At 37.1% G+C, this 19,558-nt stretch overlaps 1 protein-coding gene across 8 annotated transcripts in view; it reads right to left on the minus strand.

The window, feature by feature from the left end:
* LOC138091253 (syntaphilin) overlaps positions 1–19,558 on the minus strand; it is a 100,384-nt gene that overhangs the window by 67,490 nt on the left and 13,336 nt on the right. For 6 of the 8 annotated variants that reach the window (XM_068986942.1, XM_068986938.1, XM_068986937.1 and 3 more), the window contains exons 5-13: positions 19,103–19,232; positions 17,485–17,578; positions 14,709–14,815; positions 7,658–7,828; positions 6,399–6,494; positions 5,334–5,441; positions 3,777–4,003; positions 3,446–3,545; positions 2,491–2,615 (exon numbers count right to left, since the gene is read on the minus strand). In XM_068986942.1, coding sequence (XP_068843043.1) covers positions 2,491–2,615; positions 3,446–3,545; positions 3,777–4,003; positions 5,334–5,441; positions 6,399–6,494; positions 7,658–7,828; positions 14,709–14,815; positions 17,485–17,578; positions 19,103–19,232 — 1,158 coding nt within the window. Of the gene's footprint in view, positions 1–2,490; positions 2,616–3,445; positions 3,546–3,776; positions 4,004–5,333; positions 5,445–6,398; positions 6,495–7,657; positions 7,829–14,708; positions 14,816–17,484; positions 17,579–19,102; positions 19,233–19,558 lie in introns of all 8 variants that reach the window. The other 2 variants (XM_068986941.1, XM_068986940.1) reach the window with 1 other exon arrangement.

The raw sequence follows: 19,558 nt of genomic DNA on the forward strand, positions 1-19,558 counted from the left end.
GAAGAAGATATTAAGAAGAGGTGGCAAGAATACACAGAAGAACTATGCCAAAAAGATGTTCATGACCAAGATAACCACAATGGTGTGATCACTCACCTAGGGCCAGACACCCTGGAATGCAAAGTCAAGTGGGTCTTAGGAAGCATCACTAAGAACAAAGCTAGTGGAGGTGATGGAATTCCAGTTGAGCTATTTCAAATTCTAAAAGAAGATGCTGTGAAAGTGTTGCACTCAATAGGCCAGCAAATTTGGAAAACCAGGCAGTGGCCACAGGACTGGAAAAAGGTCAGTTTTCATTCCAATCCCAAAGAAAGGCAATGCTAAAGAATATTCAATCTACCACGCAATTGCACTCATCTCACATGCTAGCAAAGTAATGCTCAAAATTCTCCAAGCCAGGCCTCAACAGTATGTGAACTGAGAACTTCCAGATGATAAAGCTGGATTTAGAAGAGGCAGAGGAACCAGATATCAAATTGCCAGCATCCGATGGATCATCGAAAAAGCAGGAAAATATCAGAAAAACATCTACTTCTGCTTTATTGACTATGCCAAAGCCTTTGACTGTGTAGATCACAACAAACTGTGGAAAATTCTTCAAGAGATGGGAATACCAGACCATCTTACCTGCCTCCTGAAAAATCTGTACGCAGGTCAAGAAGCAACAGTTAGAACTGGACATGGAATGGCAGACTGGTTCCAAACTCAGAAAAGTGTATATCAAGGCTGTATATTGTCACTCTGCTTATCTAACTTGTATGCATCATGTAAAACGCTGGGCTGGATGAAGCACAAGCTGGAATCAAGATTGCTGGGAGAAGTATCAATAACCTCAGATATGCAGATGACTCCACTCTTATGGCAGAAAGCAAAGACCTAAAGAGACTCTTGATGAAAGAGGAGAGTGAAAAAGCTCGCTTAAAACTCAATACTCAGAAACGAAGATCATGACATCTGGTCCCATCACTTCGTGGCAAATAGATGGGGAAACAATGGAAACAGTGACAGACTTTATTTTCTTGGGCTCCAAAATCACTGCCGATGGTGACTGCAACCATGAAATTAAAAGATGCTTACTCCTTGGAAGAAAAGCTATGACCAACCTAGATAGATAGCATATTAACAAGCAGAGATATTACTTTGCCAATATGGTTTTTCCAGTAGTCATGTATAGATGTGAGAGTTGGAATATAAAGAAAGCTGAGCACTGAAGAATTGATGCTTTTTAACTGTGGTGTTGGGAAAAAACTCTTGAGGGTCCCTTGGACTGCAAGGAGATCCAACCAGTCAATCCTAAAGGAAATCAGTCCTGAATATTCATTGGAAGGACTGATGCTGAAGCTGAAACTCCATTACTTTGGCCACCTGATGTGAAGAACTGACTCGTTGGAAAAGACCCTGATGCTTGGAAAGACTGAAGGCCGGAGGAGAAAGGGACGACAGAGGATGAGATGGTTGGATGGCATCACCAACTCAATGGACATGAGTTTGAGCAAACTCTGGGAGTTGGTGATGGACAGGGAAGCCTGGCATGCTGCAGTCCATGGGGTGGCAAAGAGTCGGACATGACTGAATGACTGAACTGAACTGAAAGTGACATTGGGAAAATAATGGAAAGCACATTGTTTAAAACTATATTTTTAATAACTATGTTTTTCAAATAGAAATTAAATAATTTTATTGGTAATGGATCTTTAGATATTCTTTCAGATTCAAGACTGGGCTTCCCTGGTAGCTCAGCTGGTTAAGAATCCACCTGCAATGCAGGAGATCCCAGTTCGATTCTTGGGTCAGGAAGATCCCATGGAGAAGAGATAGACTACCCATTCCAGTCTTCTTGGGCTTCCCTGATGGCTCAGCTGGTAAAGAAGCTGCCTGCAATGTGGGAGATCTGGGTTTGATCCCTAGGTTGGGAAGATTCCCTGGAGAAGAGAATGGCTACCCACTCTAGTATTCTGACCTGGAGAATTCCATGGACTGTATAGTCAATGGGGTCTCAAAGAGTTGGACATGAATGAGTGATTTTCACTTTCACTTCAGATTCAAGACCAAGGTAACTGGTGGATCTAACACATATTATTCAAGGAGGTAGGAGGGTGAATTTATGAATAGAAGGAAAACATGGGCATATTTCTTTGTAACAGGTGTATTGTCTAGAGTTTTTAAGGATTCCTTGATATATTGAATGTGAGGCCTCAGCATATGACCAGGTTCAGGTATAATAATTTATTCAGTGTACCATGCAAAATACTATTTCAGTATGAAACTACTTATCTTGTGATTTACTATAATATCTTAAACTTCTAGAAAAACTGTTTTGGATGGAAATTACATATTACCCTGTAGTACTGCTGCATACTAAGGAAGATATAGAATAACATAAGATGAAATATAAACTATAAGTGTAAGAAGATACACCGGAGTTTCAATTTTCTTTCACTATATATGTCAGGAAGATAATATTTTTATGATTCTCTTTGATTAACTTACATCAGAGTTAACGTTTTTATTGGTATCCTCATGAGAACTACATTTTGATCCATCAGTCACTTCCTTCCAAGTTCTAGGTTGACTCAACTCTTGCAGGAAATTTGGCTCTTTCATCACAGAGGTCTCTGAATTGTTAAGGAAGTAAAAAAGATTTCACCAAAGTATCTTTCAAACTTAAAACAGGAATATGGCTTTTACAAAAGAAAAGTTTTGACAGACAACTTAGAATCCATGAATTTAAGGATGCACAAGCTTTCTTGTAGCACCCCAAGTCTCACATATTTATTTTCCCTTTCCCCTCATTTGCCTCTTTATCACCTCTACTGCCATGTTCCACCAACTATCTCCTCCACGCTCGCTCCCACGCATTCAACTCGCAAGACAACATGGATAGTTCAAGCCCATCTTGGTATATTGTTCAGCAGATTTTAATGCCTCCAGAAAGCAGGAGTTCACTCACCACAATAATAAGTTGGTTTTATTATTCCTTTATAATAGTCACAATAATAATTATTAATATTTCATGTCTTTTCTGGGGGATAGAAATGTCTATGTCTCAGGTTAACTGTATTGTTTAAATGCTATTCTTATCAAGTTATTTCTCAGGTTAATTGTCTTAAAGTGATATATTATCCTACTAGATATAAAAATTTTCTTTATCAAAGGCTTGTGAGTACTGCCTATGAGGGTAGGGGAGGTGGGAAAGAGTGAGATTAAGAATAGCCCACATAGTATATATACTTCATCTTTTTAAGGTGGTTTGTTGGACAAAAATTAATCTGCACATAGAAAAATGCAATGCTGATTTAACAATTTCTTTTAAGTTCAAGTATTCTTCTAAGAGCATTTACATTTGGGAATATGGAATTAGGTCCCACCTTTATTTTGAAATGTAAAATCACATTTTTGTTTCTACAACATTCCCTTCAACACCAACAGAATTAGGATGTCTCACCTAATATGTTTTCACTTCCCATTTCTTCCCTTACTGACTCCTTCTGTATCAATTTTCTTCCAAGTTTAAAGCCAGAGGACCCAAAGCATTTTGTAAACAACTGTAAAAATATACACTTTTTCTCATTTTTTGTACAAGTAAAGCAATTCAACAAAATACAAGCACATATGCTAAAAAGTAAAAACTATAATTCATGTACATACATCAAGCAAATTAATTCAAAAGTAAGGGGGCATTTTTTCACAGGTTTAAATTGTTGCATATATGAATATAAATATGTATTTATTTATCACCAAACATTGCACCCATGTAGAAGTATGGAAACTGTTACCATTTTCAGTTCAGCATGAGTCAAATCCTGGGCAGCAGTCGACAGAAGTATATCTGCTCCTCCCTTTTGCTTCCACATCATCAATCTTTGGGTAGGAGGTGCAAGTTCCAAAACCATGAGTGTGTCCGTAAAGGAAGTAAGCTGTTTGTGCATAATTTTGCTACTGATCTCCTTGACTGGATCTATGAGCAATTTCCTGTTTTTGCCTTTTCTTTTTTCAGCAATATCTAAATATAAGAAATATGTACAAATGTGATAGGTTGTATAGCTCTGTAAAATAATATTCTAGGCACTGCATATCTAAGAAATGTCTAACACAATACACCCTACAGAGTTGCCTTGGTAAGAAAATCCCAGTAGAAAATTCTTTCTACTGAAAATTATCCTTTTAAGGTTTTTGCACAGCTAGTGTGTAAGTGGACAACTGAAAACTGTGGAGCAGGGAGCACATTGAGAGGGAAGTCATTCAGTTTTGAAGTTTCTTAAAATATCTAACAGGATAACTTTAAAAAAATTACTGATAGATTAAATATTTACTTATTGATTTATTTTTCAGGATAAAATTTTTGAAACATTAATTTGTATCTGTCCAGTGCATTTTCTCCTCTCCCACTGAAATTCATATGTAAATTCCAAGTAGATAGCTAGGGTCATGGGATTTACTCCTTTAACTAATTTTGCCAGGTAAAAAGCAGAAGTCAAGCTTTTCCTTAGTGAAGATGCAACAATTGGGAGATGGTTAGATTTCTTGGAAAGGGTGGAATTCTGAGATCAGATGGAGCCAGAAGGAACCTGCTTGCTGACGTGTCTCAGTAAAATCCTAGGAATATGACAAGATTCCAAAGAGGCTGGCTGTGTGATGACCACAGCCAGAGACTGTGCAGGCTGGGACACTGGGTATCACAAGGTGGAGTGGCTGATGACCAGAGGTTCCCTTCCACCTACTGCACCCCTCCCCAGAACTTGATACTACATGGTTCAGGGCAGATAGGGGAGCCATGCAGATTGAATCTCTTGCCAAACCAACAGGGATAGAGGCTTAGAATTGAATTCCGTAAAGAAAAAGTTAAATGCTATTCTTTGCATGCCTGAATTTATAAACTGAAATTCATATCAAAGATAATACTTAAAACTAGGATATGCTTAAAAGATCTAGGGATATATTTGATTCATATCCAGTGCCTCTATTTGGATCCTCTTACTCTGTCTTATTTTAAATTCATTTGCATGTTTATCTTCCCAGTCAGAGTTTAAGCTTCTTAAAAGCAGGAACTATGTTGTCTTCATTTCTGTGCTCAGAATAAATGGCTCAATAACTACTGGAACCGAACTCAGTTTAAAATTTTCCAGTTTCCCAAACTGAATAGATGGTTTGACCGGGACTGGATATAATAAAAGTATCATCTCAAACTTTCTTCACATTCTTCCCTTATTGCATTTATAAATGTTATTACTAGATCGACTATCTCCTACAACATTTTAAGAATTATCAAAATATCTCAGGGTAAATAAGATAGTAGTGCCTCAAATAAAAATAAAAACATGAATGATTCTGACCTGAAGTAACAATTGGTTCAAGGGTAAATTCTTCCTCTTCTTTTGATACTGTAGTTTCATCCTTTTTTTCATTTTCAGGTGAACATACACACTCTGGATTATCTGGTTCTACTCATCAACATTGCCATAAAAGGGTTTATTAAAAAAAATAATGATTATATTGCAAACTATAAGACTACATGAGAATTAAAGTGAAAGATTAACTGTAGATTTATATTGCTAACTGGAGCCACAAATGAAGTTTTAGAATCATGTATTTAATAGAGTTGAAGAGGTTCAGAGATTATATCGTCTGGGACCCACAGTGTGATATTAATCACCCATTTTTGCTCCTGTGACATCAAAGGCTAGGCTACAGTCATGGCAGAAGTAAAAACAGTGGTAGGAACCAAAATAAAGGACTGACATAAATTTAACAATATGTCTATTAAAAATTGTATTCTGTTAATGATAGTTGACCCATAAAGAATTGTACACAACTAAATTTTTATTGCCCATCTCTTTTTATATTTTAAACTTATACTACTGTGTTAGAAAGCAAATGCAACATCCAAAAGTGAAAAATCAAAATGGGGCTAATCATTTTTTACTTCTTAAGAAAAATCAGACTACAAAGACTTCAAATCATCTGAAGTACTTTCACAATCAGTTTCAAGTAGAAAATATCCACATATTTGTGAATTCTATAAAACTGTATGTAGATCATCAAGCCATGTTAATATTAATGTGGTATTAATGTTAACAATAATGTTAATGTCAAACATTAATGATGCTTTTACTATGTAACATATTATTTTAATGATTCAAAAGCAGGATATTTTGCCAGAGTATTTAAATATGCTCTCATAAAAAATAAACCCAATCCTGATTAAACAATCATCATTGTACTTTTCTCAAAACTTAATTTTCTATGCTCTTTTATCTAAGTCATGCTAAGAGTTTGAGGGACAATTCTCTTTAATATCTTTCACTAAACTATACTGCTCCTTAAACCTAGAAGTTTTGAGGCTTAACTTGAATATTAATATCTATTCACTTTCCACACAAAAGAAAATTCCTACATACCCACTACAGTATTAGGAGACTCAGGAAGCAGGGAAATTTCTGTATTTAAATGCATTTCTTCTAACAGGATATTCTGATCATCTTGCAGTAGATTGTCTTGAAAACAAAATAAACACTTTTCTTATACAGAGCTGAATCTGTCATTTGTTCACTAAACACTTGATAACTTAGTATGCAACGAGTTGCCAAGGAATATAAAAAAGAGTGAACCCTACTTAATTATATTTGATTGGTTATATGGATTATCATGGGGCTTCCCTGATGGCTCAAATGGTAAAGAATCCACCTGCCAATACAGGAGATGTGGGTTTGATCCCTGGATTGGGAAGCTCCCTTGGAGAAGGAAATGTTAACAAACTCCAGTATTCTTGCCCAGGAAATCCAATGGACAGAGGAGCCTGGTGGGCTACAGTCCATGGGGTCACAAAAGAGTCAGACATGACTGAGCGACTGAACAACAACCAGACGACAACATTTCATGCAGTAGGACATAAAATTTTATATATTTAATTTCCTTTCCTTTATTAAAATGTATTTTTAAGTTTTAATATCAGAAAATATTTACTAAACTATCAAGATAGTAACCTTGTTACAAAGCCATGCTTAGACTTCAAATCAAGAAATAAAAGTTTTCAAACTCCTTTAAGTAGAGATCTAAGGTAGAGCCACTGTTTTTCAGTTTTCAAATTTCATATTTCAAATTGCAAGTTTGTCATAACCAGCCTTTTATTGAAGATTAGATAATTTTAAAAAGATTTGATATATAAAGGTCAATATCATTATAATTAGGTACATTTAGACTTCCCAGTTTTGTCTATCCTATTTCTATGATTACTTTACAGTAATATCATAATAAAACAATAATATAAAATGCTAGACAGACCCTTTAGAATAGCTGTCCCACAATTTTTGCTAAAGAAAATGTTTCTAGTATATAATCTAGTATATTTTGTGAGGAGTACACTAACCTCACTTCTTTCTCTCTAGAAACTAGAAATTTGTAAAAAGAAAAATAAGAACCTATATGATAAATGTATTTTACAACCTATATAATAAATGTGTCAAAGATGGCTATTTACTTAGATCTAGCCTAAATGTTTAAACATACTATAGACTTTGAAAACTTAGGTAAAAAATATTTTAATCTATATGACACAGAAACATATCTGAAATTTCTGTTTGTTGGAATAAATCTTCTAGTTTGTTATAGTAATTTGACTGAAACAAATATCCAGTTTCTTTATGACCAGAGAGCATACCAATCATTTCTCCTGCAGCTCCTTCATCTCCAAATCCATCTCCACTGCCACAGAACAGAGATTTTTCTCCAACGGGGCTTCCAGAACTATGTTCAAGTAAAAGACCACTGGAACTCAGCAATATGCTGTCATCAAATAAGCTATGTCTTCTGAGAATTTCAGATTCCTCTCCTAAATAAATATATATCATTAATACTGAGTTAGTCATAGAAACAAAATTTTAGGGTTAGAAGCTAGAATTTAGATATCATCTTGTATAGCTGCTCTCATTTTATAGATGAGAAAAATCAGATCTAAAAATTTACTTGAATTATTCAAAGACAAATAGATGGCCAGTAGGCACACAAAAAGATTCTCAACATCACTAATTATTAGAGAAATACAAATCAAAACTACAATGAGGTACCACCTCACATTATCAGAATGGCTGTCATTAAAAAGTCAACAAATACTTTCATTTGTAAAATGGATAGCTAATGAGAAGGTGTTGTATAACACAGGGAATCCAGCCTGGCACTCTGTGATGACCTATAGGAGTGGGATGAGGGTGGGGAGGGAGGCTCAAGATGGAGGGGATATATGTATATTTTGCCTGATTTGTGTTGTTGTACGGGGACTTCCCTGGTGGCTCAGATGGTAAAGACTCTGCCTGCAATGCAGGACACCTGGGTTCGATCCCTGGGTTGGAAAGATCCTCTGGAGAGGGGAATGGCTACCCACTCCAGTATTCTGGCCTGGAGAATTCCATGGACTCTATAGTCCATGGGGTCACAAAGAGTCAGACATGACTGAGGAACTTTCACTTCACTTCACATCACCACCACCCCTTGCAGCCCTGGTGTCCTCATCTGTAAGCAGGTGTTTAGTGGCCTGGGACTCAGAGCTCAGATAATCAGACTTTCATTTCCAGCTGCCCTACCTTGGACAAGTGCTTCAACAACCATATCAACTTCATAGAGGTGCTGTGGGGATGAAAGCAGACAGCTATTGTGGAGGTCCAGGGCAGTGCCCACACACTGTCAGCACCCTTCCAAAAGGCTCCCTGGAACTTCCCTGGTGGTCCAGTAGCTAGAACTCCACGGACACAATGCAAGGGGCCTGGTTGGGCCATCCCTGATTGGGGAACTAAATACTGCATGCTGCAACTAAGACCCAGAGGGGCCAAATAAATATTTACAAAATGCTCCTTGGAACCCTGGTTCAGCCACTTACTAGCACCATGACGTTGGAGAAAATCACTTAAATCTCACTGTGCATAAAAGTCTGTGCTTTGAGATTTGACAAACTCTTGGGAAGCATTTTCTGCCTCCTGCTGGTTGTGGATGCATTTTCCCTGCAAAAAGTTGTTAAGATGCTTGAAGAAGTGGTGGTTGGTTGGTGAGAGTTCAGGTGAACATGGAGGATGAGGCAAAACTTAATAAAGTTTTTGTTCAACTTTTGAAGTGTTGGTTGTGTGATATGTGGTAGGGCATTGTTGTGGAGAATAACTGGGTCCTTTCTGTTGACCAATGCCGGCTGTATGTGTTGAAGTTTTCGGTACATCTCGTCTTTTTACTGAGCATACTTCTCAGATGTAATGGTTTCACCAGGATACAGAAAGCTGTGGCAGCAGGCCACCAAACAGTGACCATGACCTTTTTATGGTGCAAGTTTGACTTTGGGAAGTGCTTTGGAGCTTCTTCTTGGTCCAACCCACTGAGCTAGTCATTGTTGGTTGTCATATAAAATCTACTTTTCATCACATGTCACAATCTGATCGAGAAATGGTTCCTTGTTGCACAGACTAAGAGAAGATGACACTTCAAAATGATTATTTTTTTAAATTTTCAGTCAGCTCATGAAGTACCAAGTTCATGAGGTACCCACTTACTGAGGTTTTCACCTTTCCAATTTGCTCCAAATGCTGAGTGACCATAGAACGGTCAATGTTGAGTTTTTTGGCAACTTTTCACATAGCTGTATGAGGATTGGCTTCAATGATTCTCTCAATTGTTGTTGTTCAAGTTGCTTAGTTGTGCCCAACTCTTTGTGACCCCATGGACTGCAGCACGGCCAGGCTCCCCTGTCCTTCACTATCTCCCAGAGTTTGCTCAAACTAATGTCCATTGAGTCGATGAAGCCATCCAACCATCTCATCCTCTGTTGTCCCCTTCTCCTCCTTCCCTCAATCTTTCCCCGCATCAGGGTCTTTTCCAATGAGCTGGCTCTTTGCATCAAGTGGCCAAAGTATTGGAACTTCAGCTTCAGCATCCTCTCAATTGGTCACTGTCAACTTCCAATGGCCAGCTTCTACGCTCCCCATCCTCACCTCATCTCGTCTCCTCTGCAAAACTTCTTGAACATCACTGCACTGTACATTCATTAGCAGTTTATAGGCCAAACATGTTGTTGACGTTGTGAGTTGTCTCCACCAATTTACAACCCATTTTGAACTCAAATAAGAAAATTTTTTCTAACATCATTTCCCTAGTCTAAAATAAATATAAAATAAACAGCAAGTAATAAGTCATTAGCAAAAAAAACCCAAAACACAAAGCAAGAAATGAGCATTAAAATGATATATAACATAACCACATTTATTTAAGAATGTATGCCAATGTCAAAAAGCAAAATTCAGCAACACAAAACTGCAATTACTTTCACACCAACCTAATACTTAGCCATTAAAAAAGAACAAAATCATGCCATTTGCAGCAACATGAATGAAACTAGAGATTATCATACTAAGTGAAGTAAGTCAGAAAAAGAAAGACATACGCCATATGATATCATTTGTATGTGGAATCTAAAATATGGCTCAAATGAACCTACCTACAACACAAAAATAGACTCACAGATACAGAGATCAGGCTTGTGGTTGCCAAGGGAAGAGAGCAGGAGAGGGACAGACTGGGAATTTGGGGTTGGTAGATGCAAACTATTACATTTAGAATGCATAAACAACAAAGTCCTACTGTACAGCACAGGGAACTACATCCAATCTCCTGGGGTTAAACCATAATGGAAAAGAATATTAAAAAAAAAGAAGAAGAAGGTATATATACGAGGGCTTCCAGGTGGCTCAGTGGTAAAGAATCCACCTGCAATGCAGGAGATGTAGGTTTGATCCATGGGTCAGGAAGATCCCCTGGAGAAGGAAATGGCAACCCACTCCAGCATTCTTGCCTGAGAAATCCCACAGACAGAGGAGCCTGGCAGGCTACAGTCCATGTCGGGTGGCAAAAGAGTCAGACACGACTTAGCGATTAAACAACAAAAATCTGTATGTGTAAAACTGAGTCACTTTGCTCCACAGCAGAGATTGGCACAACACTGTAAATCAACTATACTTCAATAAAAGAGAAAAACTTATTTGAATTATTCAAGTAATTTCATTCTGCTAATCAGCAAAGACCGGATTTCTAGTCTAATGCTTTTCCCAATACAATGAGGAAAAATTGCCAAAATACTAGGATTGAGTTTTTAGTGGTGGTACAATTTAATAACTTCCCAGAAAATTACTATTGGCAGTAGAATTATTTATTCTACTTTAGAGGGGTCATATCCTGCTAGATCAAGTATTATTTCATATTATTTCAAGGACATTGGAGCTTCAGTTGCTTGTTAGTCCAAAATGCTGCTGCTGTTGCTAAGTCACTTTAGCCATGTCCGACTCTGTGCGACCCCAGGGACTGCAGCCCACCAGGCTCCTCCATCCATAGGATTTTCCAGGCAAGAGTACTGGAGTGGGGTGCCATTGCCTTCTCTGTAGTCCAAAATGAGGGTTTGGGAAATAAGGAGTATGTCTGCCTTCTGTATAATGGGAAAGTAGGTAGAACATTAAAGAATGGGCTTACAATATTGTTTAGTATTTATTGAACGACTAGGTATTAGGCAATATGCTAGGGGTTGGAGATACAGCTGTAAGAAAGACAAACATGGTCAGCTGGGACTTCCCTGGTGGTCCAGTGGTTAAGAATTTTCCTGCCAATGCTGGGGACATGGGTTCAATCCCTGGTACAGGAAGATCCCACATGCTGTGCAGCAACTAAGCCAAGCACCACAACTACTGAAGCCTGCACTCCTTAGAGCCCGTGCTCCACAACAAGAGAAGCCATCACAATGAGAAGCCTGTTCACCTCAACGAAGAGTAGCCCCCGCTTGCTGTAACTAGAGAAAGCGTGCATGGCAATGAAGACCCAGTGCAGCCAAAAATAAATAAATGAGTAAATGTGTGCATGTCCAGCTCTCTCCCACCCCATGAATCTGCAGCCCTCCAGGTTCCTTTGTCCAGGGGATTTTCATGACAAGAATACTGGAGGGGGTTGCCATGCCCTCCTCCCGGGGATCTTCCCAACCCAGGGAATAAACCCGATTCTCCTGCGTCTTCTGCATTGCAGCTGGATTCTTTACCGCCGAAATACTGGGGAAGCCCAAATAAGTAAATAAATCTTTAAAAAGAACACCTGGTAAGCTAACATAAACTGAGTCCTTATTATGTGCATTATATTATGCAGTAGAGGATACTATTACAGTCCTCATTGTACAGACAAGGAAACATCCACAGAAAGGTTTTATAACTTGCCCACAGCCATACCCTAATAAGTGATAGAGCCAGGATCTGAACCCAGCAAAGATAGTCTTCGTATCAGTGTTAGAATTCTGCCAAAATGGAGACTTATGACAGAAAATTCCTAAGACACTGACGGCAGCAGATAAAATGAACTCCCTGCTTCAAACAGACCTGCTTCCAGATTGACTCTCAGTACATGCATATACTTTCCCTTTCTTGGGTTTGAGTCTCTTGGTCCAGAAGTCTGAACCTCAGAGATGAGAGTCTAGCAGTCTGAAATCCTAGAGGTTAGAGGTTGGTCCTCTCTTCCCTTCATCTAACAACCCACGTTAAAACTAATTGATAAAGAAAATCATGAAATATCACTGGAAGACCTATATCTCTTCTCGAAAGAAAGAGCTAAAAAAGGCAACTTTCACTGCACTGGACTAAAGATTTGCTCAATAAAAGAGATTAACTTTTCCAAAGAACTAAAAATATTGTTCTCATCTTCCAGGCACACCTTGATAGCCTCCAAAAGAAAAATTGGTCTTGGTCAATACAACAATAACATTTATGAACAGTACTATATTCTGAGCACTGAGCATCATGAGAACCTGAGATTACACCAAAAACTTAAGGAAACAGTCTTGGTTTCACTCTTATTTTATAATTCAGAATAGGATGAAATAATATTAACCATTTCTTAGAGGACATTAGGTTTGAGCTAGTGTTTGAAGGAGAGAAAAGTTCCTTATTGGCAGAAAGTACTGAAGGAGAAAATAAGGGAAATAACTCTATGATGTTGCTAGTAATATCCAAATTTTATGAATAGGGCAGTAAGGCTCAGATGAGCTAGGTGATCTGCCCAGTATCACACAGCAAATCAACAGAGGAAGCTCAGATTCAAACCCAGGTCTGTCAGTCTACTCTGAAGATACTCTTCCCACCTTCTTGAACTGTATAAGAAGACAGAACTGAGAACAATTAAATTTTACTGGGTGACTGATAAGACATTTGCTTGACTGGAGCAAAAAGTCTGTAGTAAGGTAAAATAAAGTTAATAGAATAAAGATGATGATAAACTGGTAGAGCACCTTGAGGATAGGCAGAAGTGCCTATCAGTTAGTTATAGGGACCCAAGGCACTTAAGAGGAATGTGAAGTGAAAAAAAAGTGGAATTTAAGGACAATTGCTCTTGCACAGATGTATAAAATGTGGAAAGAGACTGAGAAACATGTCCAACTTTCTAAAAAAAAAATTGACACTGGAATGAAGCTTATAGAAAGCATAGTTAAAAGTGATCCTAAAGTTTCAGGGCTGAAGAGCATTTACAGGGAAATGTACACAGAGTGTCTTAGGCAGTAAGAACTATGATTAACTCCACCAGTGTGTTAGATTTCAAGGTTTGGGGTAACAACCAGTAAGAGATGTGTGCTACTCAAAGTAGGGTCTGTGGACAGTGATGATCCACCACAGAGTAAATATACAAATTAGAGATAGATGTTTACAAAGTTTTAATATAACATCATAGAGTAATTTTATATATGCTGGATCTAATAACAAAAATGTGAGGCTTATATGTTGATTTAAAATTTTTTTAATTTTTCTAGTAATTCATTTTATTATATTTTTTAAAAGTATCACTCCATGACAGATCAGAAATTGACAAAGTATAAAGTTGGTCCTTTGCCGTAGCTCATTTGAGAAACACAGCCATAGATCATAAGAGTTATGGAAGAAGAGTCAGGATGAAAAGTGGAGGTTATGATGTAGCTCAAGCATTACTACCCTGACCACCCTCCTCCATCCAAGACAGGTTTAGGCCTTCTTTCTCCTATGTTCACTGCTTTGTCCATTAAGAAAATCAAAGATGACTATGACACAGACCTTATCCTCATGGAGTTTTCAGAATAATACAAACCAATATAATAAATGTCATGATATAAGTCAGAGAGTGGTAAATGCCACAAAAAAGAACAAATACTATAAAGTTAAATTACACCATATAACTTCAATTTGAAAATACATTAAATAGTTTCTATTTCCTCCTCATTCCCGAGGTATTTTAAAACCTTGTTATTGATATCATATTTAAAAGAAATATATTTAAAAGACTCTGTATGCAGCACACATGTAAAGCCTTGTGTACATGTTAACTGTAACAACTGTTTATTTGTATGTCTCTCTCCCAGCCTGAAGTTCCTTGAAGGCAGGAAGTATTTCTTTAAACTCTGTATTGCCCAGCCTGTGACAGTATCTGACATATAGTAGATATTCAATAAATGGTTGTACACTGAGAAGGGAAATATAGGTTGAGTCTGAGTCTTGGCATTTGACACCTATAGTAGAAAAAGGCAAAGATAAACTCATTGCAGGGATTAAATCTATATATCAAAAATTCATTCTACAGATAGTTCTACTGGGATAGAAATAGCTTTGGCAGTGTTTTATGTACACAACAAAGATGAAAATATAACTGATTATGACTTGTAGTTTTAATTTCTCAAATATTCTCACCAAAGCTTCCAGCATGGAAAAGTAGATCATTGCCATAATCTTCTCTAAGTGTGATTTCTTCTGGTTTGCTTTGGTTCTGAATAGAGTATTCTGAAACATCAATAGCACTATGGAGAAATACAAGATTGAGGGAAATGTGAACAGAACACAGTGATTCTGCATATACTGAAAAACAAACAAAATCCATTAAAAAACAGGTTTTATTACAAAAGTAAAGGAGAATTTGCTCAATAGTATTACTTATAAACATTAGTTTATTATACATGCATATCATCTTCAGGTTGTCAAATCCAACCAGCAATTCTCAATCCTTATTTTGCTCACCATAATCAACAGCATTTGAAATAGATGTTCACTCCCTTCCTCACAGAACACGTTCTCCTCTTGACCTCTGCAATAACTACTGACCTCTGCTACACTAGCGTATCTTGATTTTCTTCCTGTCTCATTAGTTGCTCCTTTTCCATTTCCTTTATTAGTTCTTCCTCATCTCCCAGGCTATTAACTAATAGGAATGACTCAATGTTCAGTCTTCAAATCGCTCTCGTCCCCCCACTTTCTCTCCTTCCTTCCCCTCTCTTTAAAATCTACCCTAATTCCTTTAGGGATCTCTTATGACTTATGGTTAAAGTTCCATCCACATATTGAGAGAGTCAATTCCTAGGCAGGTTGATAAGAAGTCCAGGTTCCCTGAGGAGGAGAAAGGGGTCTGAGGCTCTCAAGGAGTAGATAGGGGTTTGGAACTCTCAAGGAGGAGGAAAGGACAAACTTTCTTTTCTCTACATTCCTTAGTCTTAGTCACATAAAATGTTTTTTTCTTTAAGCAGGGAACTGATGATTACACATCAACTCAGTTTAAACTCTGTACTAGGAATTATATCGGAGAAGGCAATGGCACCCCACTCCCGTACTGTCGCCTCGAAAATCCCATGGATGGAGGAGCCTGGTAGGCTGCAGTCCATAGGGTCGCTAAGAGTTGGACACGACTGAGCGATTTCCCTTTCAGTTTTCACTTTCATGCATTGGAGAAGGAAATGGCAACCCACTCCAGTATTCTTGCCTGGAGAATCCCAGGGACAGGGGAGCCTGGCAGGCGGCCGTCTATGGGGTCGCACAGAGTCGGACACAACTGAAGCGACTTAGCAGCAGCAGCAGGGATTATATAACAACAATGTATCCTGCTTGAGGACAGTTTTTCCTTCCTGAAAACCTTCTGACTAATCCTGATATCTTAAAATGTAAATTATGGAAGTGGGTCTAGTAGGATCTTTCTATTGTTAAATTCTAATCCCGTTATCCTAAAGTGTAAATTGTGGGAGTGGGTCTGGTAAAATTTTCACAAACTTGAGACATTCTTATGATTTATTGTAATAACTAATTAAAAAGTATATAATTCCCTTGCTGAAGACTAGTGAGTGGGGCATTCTCGGCCCCCTTCTGATGTCTATGTCAGAAAGTTTCTCTGTTCCTTTTCACTTTAATAAAACTCTGCTATACAAAAGCTCTTGAGTGATCAAGCCTGGTCCTTGATCCCGGAAGTTAAATCTTCTTCTTCGGAGATCACGAATCTGACACTGTTCACTGTAAGCTATCAATACTCATAACTCTCAAATTTATATATCCCATCAAATTTATATATCCCATCAAACATCTTTCCTGAATTTCAGACCCGCATATTCAACTACCTACCTGCTCTCTTGGATGTGTAACAGTCCTCTCAAAACTTATGTCCAAAACCTAATTTACTTTCCTTTTCCTTGCCCCTTTAAGCTTGCCATTCTCTAGTTATCCTAATTTTATTAAACGGATAACTCCATTCTCATGCCAGAAATCATACAGTCAACCTCACTTCTCTCTTTCTCTTAAAGCCATATCCAATCTTTAGCAAACACCATCTGGGTAAAATGAAGACTAAAAGCTGATCACAGAGACTGCCATCTCTCATCTAATCTCTTACTGCGATAATTTTTTCACAGGCTCTCTGCTTCCTCCCTTTCCCCCTTATAGTAAGTAGCCAGAGGGAAGCATGTTGAAGTCAAGTCAGATCCAGTCACTTAATCTGTTCAAAACCCTCCTGTGCTCCCCATCTGAGTAAAAGCCCTTATTATAGCCTACAACACCCTCTGTCATCTGCACCCCAGCTAATTCTCTGACCTCATATCCTACCACTTGGGCCTTTCATTTACTCCACTCCAGACTCACTTGCCTCCTTGCTGTTCTTTGAACAGCTCCAACACGCTCCGCCTTAGAGTTTTTTCATTTGATTCATGTGGAACTTTCTTCCCCACATTACTGAATAATTTGTTCCTTCATTTCTTTCAGCTTTCTGTTCAGAGCTTATCAGTAAAGCCTTTCTTGACCTTTCTGATACTTTATTTTCTATTTCTCTCCATAATGTTGATCGTCTCCTAGTATATTGTGTATTTACTTGTTTGTTTTATTATCTGTCTCTCCCCAGCTAAAACATGAGATTCATGTAACCAGGAACAGTGTTTTATTCATTGTTACCTCCTCAGTGCCTATAACAGTGCTTGGCATATGGAAGGCACTTAACAAATATTGAATGAATGACTGTATTGTTAATATTGCAAACTATATTCAGCAAACATGATACATTTTTGGTGTTCTACTTTGAAATTTCACACTAAATTTAAGTCTTTGTCAACTACATGAGTAATTCAGCTATTAACTATGTTCCATTTGTGTTAGTGAAATCTGAAAATGTAAATAATAACCAGGAAAATCAAATTGAAGGAAAAGAAATAAAATAATTTACTTCATAGTCTGGGTGTCAAAATCATGAAATTCTTCGGGCAATGTGATAGAACTGTATGCCGCTTCAAAACTCTCCTTTGGAAGGTCAACCAATCCTGAAAACGATTAAAAAAAAAAAAATGAAACCAAAAAAAAACCCACATTCAATAAACTAAATCTCTACTTTCTCTCACTGGACTGTTTAGTCTCCTAACTCATTTCCCTGTATCTGCTCCTACCCCTCCTCAGTTCATTCTCTACAAAACGGCCAGAGTGATATATTAAATATGTAATTAGGTCAGATCACCCTCAAAATGACTCAGTGACTTCCCTAGTGCACTTAAATAAAATTTAAATTTCTAAACAGGGCCCTGCACCCCTATAGGCATGATCTAATAACACTTTGCGTTACTCCACTCCAAACGTACTGGTCTTTTTGCTCTCTGAATGAGTCAAGCACTTTACTACAAGAGCTTTGTTCTTGCAGTTCCCTCTGCCCAGAATGCTATTCCTTTAGGGATGTCTTATATGGCTGGATACTTCTCATTCTTCAAGTCTAAGGTTAAATTCTATCTACTCAGAAATGCTTTTCCCAACTTGCCTAACTAAAATACATGTCTGTTATTTTCTGTGGTAGTACTCTTTATATTCCTTCATAGCACAATCTATAATTATTATAATAATTTAAAAAATATCTTTTTCATTATCTGATTTCCTCACTATGCCAAAAGGGATACTGTCTTGTCTTTGTACACCAGAACCTAACATAGTGTTTCACACAAAGTATGAACTCAATAAATATTTATGGAATATATAAGTGAACCACATTTGATATGATTATAACTCTATCTAGAGGTTCTACAAATATTTTAAATAAAAAAAACAAACCTTGTCAATCTTGATTCACTAATACTAATTGAGGGAACACTATTTACATGGGACTGAGACAAGTACTATAAGTGATTCAGAAAATAAATATCACAAAGATATTGTCTTCAAGGAGCTTGCAGACTGGTGTGAGGCAAGTTCTGTACTTAAATAAACATAATACAAGGTGGAAAATGATGAAAGTCATAAAATTAAAATTAAATTAAAAGTTGCAGACATTCTATGTATGACACATATAAATCTCGAGCACTTTGGAATGCCTAGAGATTGTCTATAATATTTAATAAATAGTGTGCTATTTAAGAGTCTTCAGAATTCTGAAAACAATGACAATTATTGATACCTAGGTTCTATCAATACATTATTTCTAATTTATCTCATAAAGGCAAAAACAGATATGGCAAACAAAGAAACCCATTAAAACTGAATATCAGAGTTTCTTATACAACTGTGGTAGCTTTAATATGTTTCTTATACAACTGTGGTAGCTTTAAATATATTTCTTATGTAAATATGCAAGAACATTTCAAGTTTTTGAAAGTATAACCTCTTGGCACAAACACAGTAAAAGAGCAAGGAAAATAATATAATTTGTTCTTAACCATGGAAACTAAGTTTCAGTCAAAAGGAAGTTTTCCATTCATTATACCCACCCTGGAATTATAGAGTATCAACAATTAATAGAGCCCACCCAAACTAAAAATGCAAAAGGGAAAAAAAACAAGTGAGACAAATCAATATCGCACTTATACCTGGGCGAAATGTCATCTTCATTTTAAGCAAGGCTTCACTGCAATCTGCCAAAAGATATTTTGCCTTCCTATTATAGATTCGAACAACTCCCAAAAGAAGGTGTCCTGAAGTTCGCAGTGCAATTTTCACCTTTCAATAATTGTTAAAGTATTAGAATATTAAAAATTAGATTTATAAACGCTGTTCTTTGAAAATTATAAAATCATAAGAATTTCTTCTCTTTAAAAAGCACATATTTTGTATTCTTATTTAAAGTAAATCATTTAACTTTTACCTCACCTTGGAAAATGATTAACATTTTTATTCAGTGAAGATAATCTAATGTGGCATTTAAATGAAATATGCTATTGTTGATTTTATGAAAACAACATAAACTTTGCAGTCAGGCAGACTTGGGTTCAAGCCTTGGCTCAATTGCTGAGGCTAAGTCATTTAACCTTCCTGAACTTCAATTT

Source organism: Capricornis sumatraensis, chromosome 15 (genome assembly GCF_032405125.1).
Source record: "Capricornis sumatraensis isolate serow.1 chromosome 15, serow.2, whole genome shotgun sequence".
NCBI lineage: Eukaryota > Metazoa > Chordata > Mammalia > Artiodactyla > Bovidae > Capricornis > Capricornis sumatraensis.